This window comes from Eucyclogobius newberryi, unplaced genomic scaffold, assembly GCF_026437365.1.
Source record: "Eucyclogobius newberryi isolate DKJ021-1_F unplaced genomic scaffold, fEucNew1.0.hap1 SCAF_4, whole genome shotgun sequence".
In the NCBI taxonomy this organism is placed as follows: Eukaryota; Metazoa; Chordata; class Actinopteri; order Gobiiformes; family Gobiidae; genus Eucyclogobius; species Eucyclogobius newberryi.
In genome coordinates, this window is record NW_027316056.1 from 14,000,053 (window position 1) to 14,009,376 (window position 9,324).

Here is a 9,324-nt window from a genome sequence, read left to right on the forward strand (position 1 = left end):
GAATTTTTGGGATGTCAAGCATGTTATGAACTCTATAGTGGTCATTTTGACTCAAAATAAGGTTTAGAGCACTCGACTGTAATGTGTTACGGCGTGATGGCCACTCCACTGCACAAAAAGCAACATAGTTTGGACATTTTATACAAAGACCAAAGAAACACTGAGGTCAAGCGTGTTCCCAGTTTGTCGTTGTAAAAAGGAAACACCTTCTTAATATCTTACCTGGGTTCATAAAAGTCAGTTCAGTCTGAAATGCAGGAGTGGAGCAGAGGAGGTGTATGAACGCTGACTGCAGGCGGTTCTGGGGGTCATGCTCGGGCAGAGCCCGGGGGCCTTGGGGAGTCGTGTGGCGTGTTGCTCTCGGCCTCGGAGTCGCTGCTGTCGTCGTCGTCCGTGTGCTCCGAGCTGTGGTACAGCATCAGCACCTGCGTCTTGTGGGTGATGGTGATGGTGCAGGGCCCCTGGGCCCACGGCTCTCCGTCCACCTGCATGGGCATCTTGGAGCTCTTCAGGACCAGCTGCACACACATGTTATTATGTCATATTCAGACCAAACTCGCCTCACATCGTCTTTATTCAAATGTCAAAGGATCAACATTAAAGGTGGAATGGACGATTTTTTTCAGCAAATTTTTTATCATATTTCCTCGTGGCGTGGATAAATCATTTGTCCTGCCACGTATCAATCATAAAACACACCTATTGCTCACCTGCAGCCGCGTCAGGCTCGTCCCCACGTTTCCGCGTGCCTAAGCGCATGGATCTATCATAATATAGTTCCCTCAGTGTACGGGGCAAAATGAAGACGGAGAAAGACAGTTCGAGCTGACGCAGAAGTGGACAGAAATCTACGGGAGACGAGCGATGCGATGCGCTCCGTTGCGCTAATAAACAAACACACGTGTGTGTTGTATCAGTCCGCACGGGGGAGTGGCATGTGCACTTCCGCCGGCGTTCTCAAATCACCGAAAAATCGTCCATACCGCCTTTAAGTAGTATCAGAATTGTTTTTTTGTTTTTTTTAAAGCTGGTCACAAACTTGAGGAACAGTAACGCGTTAGACCCCGAGAATGAAGATGAAGGTGAAATCTTCATCACAATCTTTTGTTTGGTCACAGTCTAAATAATCGTGAATAATTGTAAATTTAGATGTTTTTTTTACACAATAAAGTTAGATTTTGCGACATCCCTAACTGTGGAACATGATCTGCCTGGAAATTCCAGAATGTTATTGCTCTTTAGTTTATACAGATTGATATCAGTTTGGTCATCGCTTTGTTGTTGTTGTTGTTGTTGTTGTTTTATGGCGGTTGGCATCCAAGTGTTGCATTACCGCCAGACTTTATTCCTCAGACTTTGTCGTAGTCCTCAGACTGTCGTAGTCCGTAAAAGTACTCCTTCCATTGCTTTGGTGTTACAAAGCCCATGAGGTCATGATATGTCTTTGTGACTAGAATAGTTGTTGTTTCAGAGACCGACCGGCTTTATTCCAGGGAGACTCTTCTTCATCTTCCTCTCCTTCTTTGACGTTCGGCGCTTCCACCGTACAGCTTTATTCTTCAGGCTTCATTCTATAGGCTTTAATATGTCCACTGATGTCGCCGCTTGGTAGCCGTGCGTCTACGAGACTGGACGAGGACAGGAGACCACCCCCACCCCCATCTCGTCACTCTGATCACTCTGACTCCCCACAAGCAGACCCCCATCACTCCGACTCCCATTTAGCGCCTTTAGCCTGTTTTCTATATCTGCCCAATCAAGCTCCTTTGTTCCAAGGAATCTCCCTGCAGCTTTAGCAATGATCCTCATCCTTTCAGTTCTGCTTTGAGTCTGAGCAGCACAGTTTACAACATCCACCATAAAGAGTACAAAATCCTCTCTATCCACAACCAGGGTATTCTCATTAATTCTGGAACCTGCACACCTGGGACCGCCACTCCTGAAACCCTCACACCCCTTGGGAGCCACGCTGGCCTCTCTCATTTCGCCCTGGCTGGGAGCAGCGCTGGCTCCTCTCTCTGTATTTACTCTAAACTCGTTACTTGAAACTTTCTTGACTGCATCTGCATAGGATATACCTTGAGAGACCTTTATTTTATGCACCTCAGCAGCTCTTTTGCTAAACCTGCATCCCCCGTAGGCAGAGCTATGTTCTTCCCCACAGTTACAGCACTTCAGTTTTGCACCCACGTCACACTTCCCATACTCATGATCTCCTGCACATTTACCACACCTTTGCCTCCCTCTACAGACCGCTGCAATATGCCCAAAGCGCTGGCACTTAAAGCAACGCAGGGGCGGCGGAACATATGGCCTAACGCCATAGCACATGAACCCAATGAACACCTTACTAGGCAGGCACCTCCCTTCAAGTGTTACCATTACCGACAAGCTGTCACATCTTACCCCAAACCGGGTCACCTTCAAACGCCTAGCGTCCACCACCGTAGCTCCAGTCAAATTCTCCTTAACTTCATCCACAGACGTCGCCGTAGGGACACCTACGATAACTCCTCTGACCGTGTTTCTTTCAGCATCAGACACAAGAATGTCCTTTCCACCCAGACGTTTAGTTCCAATCGCCTTCCGTTGCTGAGCCGCGTCCTTGCACACGACCAGCAGCGAGCCATCTCTAAGGACACTCGCACTCTTGATCACTCCCACAGCTACAGTTAGGCTCTTTGACAATGCCACTGCTTTAATCCCCCCGAGTTCAGAGGGATGTGATTGACAGGTGGATCAGCCAATCAGGGACACGCATGGTTTGTCAATATCAAAGGAGGTAAAAAGAAAGGAAAAAAGTATCACAGCGGATGGAAAAACTTCACAGATTTATGCAGAATAAATTAACAAAACATAAATCTGTGTTGACTCACTCTTCACAAAGAAGTGAAGAAGTGTTTATTCTGGATCCAAGAATGTTGTAGCCAAAGAGCAATATTTGAATGGAAACCAGACATGAAAGCGCTCTCACAGTTAGGATGCAGTTTTTCCATTAACGTTTTCAGAGCAATAAAAACATTTGCAATGAAAAAATATGCTTTTATTTAGTATATTATAGTTTGGCTAAAATTAAACTCTGACGCTAAGGAAAAGGCTTGAGACTCAAATAAAAAATTATGAAAGCACAATCATGTCATTTTCAATCTGAAGGTACTGGTCTGAGGTAGAATTTACAGCTGGGTGCGATTAGTCCTGCCCTAATGAAGGCGTTAGAGCCTGAAACTGCTCTGCCTTTGTTTACCTGCTTTTTTAGACAATAGAGAGCACATTTGAACATAAAATAGGACAATTGTAGTTTATTTCATGTTAAAACGTGATCTTACACTAGTTCTGACATAGCTCAAGGTCAAATTTGCCATATTTGTTTTTCAATACCTGCTCAAATGAGTATCTAGTTTCAATGCTAGTTTAAGAATTGATTCGTTTGTAAGCTTGGTGGGTTTAGAACACTATAATTATGTGACATTACTCATTACATATTTACACATCTTTTAAGGCAAACTCAAACAAACGTGCCTTTAAAAACGTCAGGATTAAAACTGTAATTCAAGATAAGATAACCATGCTATTTTCGCCGCCGTTTGAAAGCGTGGAAACCAGCCACTGTCATTTCCTGCGGTGATTCGGTGTGATAAACGAGGACTCGAATGCGTCGTGAGTGTCAACAGCAGCTGCGGCTCTGCTCCCGCGTCGCTGCGGCTCGTCCATTAAGAAAATGCAATTGGCTTTCCAAAACTAATTTGCTCCTTTCATGATCTTCTTTCATCCGTCATTCACGGCATCGCATGGGAAGTTAGCATCCTGTCGTTAGCGTGTGTGTGTGTGTGTGTGTGTGTGTGTGTCTTACCCGGACTGTGTGGGCTTGTCCCAGGCGCACAGGATTGGCCAGTTTCACCTGGATCTGAGCGCAGTGGAAAGACCCGTAGACCCCCACCACCTCCAGCAGACCGTCGTCCAGTCTGCAGCAAAAAGGCAATTCATAAGCTATTATTGGCGCTATCTGGACGTTTTTGTCACATTTACATTATTTTGTCATTCAGAGCGTTTGATTTCCTAAAGCCGGTCACAAATTTGAGGAACAGTCACGTTTTTGGGTCAGTGGGAATCAAAGAAAAGTAGTTCACGGCCTCAATTATCGAGAATAAATGGTAAAATCGTGTGAATTAAAATGTGATATTGTGACTGTAAACTATTCCATCTTACTATGTATGAAACCAACCACTGCAGCTTAGTCCTCTTGTATGAAATTGCAAGGGGTTCATGTGATTGTGTACATTTAAGACTATTAGCAACTATGTCTTCTCTTAAGTGTTAATACTTCTGGACGTGTTTATACAGGAACAAAATCATGACTTGATTTTACAGAATGGACTGAACTTCTTTCTGTTCCTCAGGTTAGACTTTAATCTGAGCTTTGTTTAACACAATCGAACCGTAAAGAACGGATTTAGCTGTTTTGACCTTCTCAAACAGCAAAAAAGTCACAAACTTTCATCATTGTGTTGAAAATCAAACACCTAAACGAGACCGTAAATGCTCGTGTTAATCACATTCTACTGACATTATCCTGAAAATCATTGTACAGTAAATCGTAAGAACCAAAAAAGAATAACCGTTAGAATTTTTTAATCCAAATTTACGGTATTTAAGTATTTTTTGTTCAATATATAGCCCAAAGAATAGACTTAAATGTGAAGACATTTTGATTATCTGGCTGTTTTTGTCACATTTAAGTTCAAATTTGAGGAATAAATAACATGTTAGACCAGAGGAATGAAAGAAAATTACAGATTACACCTTTGTTCGGTCAAAGTCTCAATAATTGTGAATAATTGTTAAATCGTGATGTTTTAATTCTCACAATTATCTTAAAACTAAAATCTTATATTGAGAACATAATAATAAGCAGAACATAATGTCACTGAAAACTATCAATAATGGAAACTTTGTATATACGTACAAATATCTGACAATTAAACCTAAACTAATACATTCACATCATAGCATGACCATCGTTATCGGGATACTCGTTTCTGCCGCTATTGCCGTCCTCTGCACGGTCGATGCGGTTGCCGCATGTTGTGGCGTGTTGTACCTGGTCGGTGGGTAAGGCTCGTCCCCCATCCCCTCCCACAGTCTGCAGCCGCCGCCCCAGTATCCGATGTTACACACTATGATCCCCTCCAGACTGGGCAGGGATATTCTCTCTCCATCCAACTCCAGCTACGGTCAATACAAGGACGACAAGTGGACAAGCATTAGCATTAGCATTAGCATATCACAGTCTTTATGAATAATGAGTAAACAAGCGAAGTAATGAAGCTTCTGCACTATGTATTTTTCCGGACTATAAGTCGCACCAGCCAAAAAATGCATAATAGAGAAGAAAAAACATACACAAGTTGCACTGGAGTATGAAAAGCGGTTGCAAGTGTGAAAATAACAAATAATATCACATATAAGTCGCTCCGGAGTATAAGTATAAATATAAGTATAAGTCGCACCCCGGCCAAAACTATGAAAAAAGGTGCGGCTTATAGTCCGGAAAATATGGTAATGGAGAAGAAAAAAACATATATAAGTTGCACTGGAATATGAAATGCGGTTGCAAGTGTGAAAATAACAAATAATATCACATATAAGTCGCTCCGGAGTATATATATAGTATATAAGTATAAATATAAGTATAAGTCGCACCCCGGCCAAAACAATGAAAAAAGGAAAATACGGTATATTAATCTACGCATTACATTATTTTATACCGTCAGAATGTAACTTTTCTGGCCTGTCACTCGTTTGTCCTCATTGAGTTGTTCCACAGTATAGAATTAAACCTGTACATCTTTGTGACGACAAGAGTTACAGGTCAGATCTGTGGAGAAGCGAGCCCGCTAACAGTAACAACACAGGTTTTTTTTATTTATTTTTTACAATTAAAACACCCGTAATTGAATAAAAGCAAGGTGTATAACGTCATACTGTGGAACATTCAAGCAGAGCAATAACGTGGACAACATTTCCACGAAGCGGCAGATGAGAAAAGTTACACGGAGCACCTTTAAATACAGAAATATGCACTTTATGAGTAGAGTTACTAATAAATGAACTTCTCTACAGTTTTTCTTTTAATGCCAAACACTCAGCCCTTTCTTCAAGCGTTACCTCAATCCTCTTATTCAGATCCTTGCATTCTTGAACTAAGCAATCTTTGGTGCCGTACAGGAAATACACAGCCTGTGGAAAGACGTTACATATTCAAATAAAAAGGCTAGATCATATTTGCACAGTCAGTAAAATGAGTTACACTACTCTGACCTTATTGATGATGCGACTGGAGAAAAAAGAGGGCGTTTTCTCTCGGTGCGTGTGGAAATTAAGAGCCATCAGCGCGTCCGGTCCAACAGAGAAATAATTATTCATGGACAGAACCTGCGATGAGTTATTACAGAAGTTAATCTTATTATTAGAGACAAAGCCAGAATAACACACTGATGTATTATTATCTCTAGCCTATTTTACTTCTTCTTTTTAATCTGGCAAGAGAGAGGTAGAGTAAAGATTCACAAAATGAGCACTAAGATAACAGCTTCTCCAATCAAGAGAGAATGACAGCTTTGTGAAAGAAAGTCATATCAAATATATATTGTAATATGTATTAAAGCTGCTTTCAGTACAGTCCATCACCAGCACTAAGCAATACTAAAGACTCAACAATGCTAAAGTAAAGTATTTTAGGGTTCTGATGAGGGCTTTTGAAACCCAGTACATTTTTATTCTCAGTACAGCTGATTTTATGCCTTTTACATCCACCTGTAGCTGTGGCTAATGCAGACGATTAAACGTACCTTTGGTTTGCGAAAATATGCACCTTTTGATGCGACCTGCACTTTCCATCTGTAAATGTTAAATATAGTTATAATCAAAGCACATTGTATGTTATTTGTGATATATTTTGGGTATTTCGAGCTCCCACCGGTCCATTTTGACCACTTCAGCGTCCACTATGTTCCGCAGCACCTGCTCCACAGGGATCTCTCCGGCGTAGCCAGCGCCCCAGCCCAGAGTGTTGGACAGGTCGTTTCCGGTGCCCAGGGGCAGGATGGTCACTCGGGGGATAAATTGGTCCTGGCCCTGGCCCGGAGCAGCAGGTTTATTATTAACTTGGCAGTAACAAAGTGACAGATGGTGGAGCAGTAGAGAAAGGTACAAAAATATACCTCTTACAGCGTCTGTGACAAAAACAACGTACCTTAAGTTTCATTATGTCGATGGCGTCCAGCACCCAGCCCACGGTGCCATCCCCTCCACACACCAGAACCCGGACACTGCCCGGGGGGAGCAGTGTGCAGAGCTGCAGTGCTTTGGAGGGGTTCAGCTGGGACACGTCAAACACCTGCAGGGACCAAACACAGTGAGACAACTGTTATAGAAATGTTTGTACCCCTCGCTGCACACTGACCTGCACTGGATTCAGGACACTTCGAAACTCTCCGAGCAGCATCTCTCCCATGTTGTTACCACTGCGTGTGTTTGCCAACACCAACACTGGGGTCCAGCTGCTCCCACACGACTCTGCCAACTACAGAAGACAAAGCACAATGTTTGTATAGATTATAGAGAAGACTTAGTGTGAGCCTGAGTTGGGCGCACCTTGCTGTACTCGTCTGGATGCCTGCGCCTGAGCTTGTTGACATGATAGAGGTAGTGAGGGGGAATGATGAGGCTGTGAAACTCCCCTAAGTCACACTGGTCAGGCACATCACTCAGACAGTCGTCATGAACCGTCTTCTGGCACCACACACACCTGCGACAGAGACAATCATGTAAAGAGACCCCAGAGAGACAAGGACATGGCATTAGTCATGACGGGAGCAGCATTAGGGCATATTAAAGTGGGATTAAGCCCAGTGAGCCATTAGGTTATGTCACACACAGCACTTCCTCTCCCTTTTGACAGGTCCTGTCTCGGTCCTGTCTGGGACCTGTCCGGGACAGGTCTGGGACCTGTCCGGAGTCCTGTCCGGGGTCCTGTCCAGGGTCCTGTCCAGGGTCCTGTCTCGGTCCTGTCCAGGTCCTGTCCAGGTCCTGTCTGGGACCTGTCTGGGACCTGTCCGGGGCCCTGTCTCAGTCCTGTCCAGGGTCTTGAACCAATCCTGTCCGGGATCTGTCCGGGACCTGTCCAGGTCCTTTCCAGGTCCTGTCCAGGGTCCTGTCTCAGTCCTGTCCGGGACCTGTCCGGGGTCCTGTCTCGGTCCTGTCCAGGGTCCTTTCTCAGTCCTGTCCTGGTCCTGTCCAGGGTCTTGAACCGATCCTATCTGGGATCTGTCCGGGTCCTGTCCGGGTCCTGTCCGGGTCCTGTTCGGGTCCTGTTCGGGTCCTGTTCGGGTCCTGTCCGGGTACTGTCCGGGTCCTGTCCGGGTACTGTCCGGGTACTGTCCGGGTCCTGTCCTGGTCCTGTCCAGGTCCTTTCCAGGTCCTGTCTGGGACCTGTGCGGGGCCCTGTCTCAGTCCTGTCCGGGTCCTGTCTGGGTCCTGTCCAGGGTCTTGAACCAATCCTGTCCGGGATCTGTCCGGGACCTGTCCAGGTCCTTTCCAGGTCCTGTCCAGGGTCCTGTCTCAGTCCTGTCCGGGACTTGTCCGGGGTCCTGTCTCGGTCCTGTCCAGGGTCCTTTCTCAGTCCTGTCCGGGTCCTGTCCTGGTCCTGTCCTGGTCCTGTCCAGGGTCTTGAACCGATCCTATCTGGGATCTGTCCGGGTTCTGTCCGGGTCCTGTCCGGGTCCTGTCCGGGTCCTGTCCGGGTCCTGTCCGGGTCCTGTCCGAGTCCTGTCCTGGTCCTGTCCGGGTCCTGTCCGGGTACTGTCCGGGTACTGTCCAGGTCCTTTCCAGGTCCTGTCAAGGGTCCTGTCTCAGTCCTGTCCGGGACCTGTCCGGGGTCCTGTCTCGGTCCTGTCCAGGGTCCTGTCCTGGTCCTGTCCAGGGTCTTGAACCGATCCTATCTGGGATCTGTCCGGGTCCTGTCCTGGTCCTGTCCGGGTCCTGTCCGGGTACTGTCCGGGTCCTGTCCGGGTACTGTCCGGGTCCTGTCCAGGTCCTGTCCAGGTCCTGTCCGGGTCCTGTCCGGGTCCTGTCCGGATACTGTCTGGGTCCTGTCCGGGTCCTGTCCGGGTACTGTCCGGGTCCTGTCCAGGTCCTGTCCAGGTCCTGTCCGGGTCCTGTCCAGGTCCTGTCCAGGTCCTGTCCAGGGTCTTGAACCGATCCTATCTGGGATCTGTCCGGGTCCTGTCCGGGTCCTGTCCCGGTCCTGTCCCGGTCCTAGGAGCC

The 9,324-nt window shown here is 46.2% G+C and overlaps 1 protein-coding gene across 1 annotated transcript in view; it reads right to left on the minus strand.

The window, feature by feature from the left end:
* Positions 1-273: 273 nt before the first annotated feature.
* The window catches only part of dgke (diacylglycerol kinase, epsilon), a 9,582-nt gene continuing 531 nt past the window's right edge, over positions 274-9,324 (minus strand). Inside the window, exons 2-11 of the mRNA XM_072462963.1 lie at positions 7,654-7,807; positions 7,463-7,582; positions 7,253-7,396; positions 6,977-7,134; positions 6,849-6,897; positions 6,319-6,432; positions 6,166-6,237; positions 5,099-5,226; positions 3,851-3,962; positions 274-518 (exon numbers count right to left, since the gene is read on the minus strand). Of these exons, the coding sequence (XP_072319064.1) occupies positions 309-518; positions 3,851-3,962; positions 5,099-5,226; positions 6,166-6,237; positions 6,319-6,432; positions 6,849-6,897; positions 6,977-7,134; positions 7,253-7,396; positions 7,463-7,582; positions 7,654-7,807 (1,261 nt within the window). The 3' untranslated portion in view covers positions 274-308. The remainder of the gene's footprint in view (positions 519-3,850; positions 3,963-5,098; positions 5,227-6,165; positions 6,238-6,318; positions 6,433-6,848; positions 6,898-6,976; positions 7,135-7,252; positions 7,397-7,462; positions 7,583-7,653; positions 7,808-9,324) is intronic.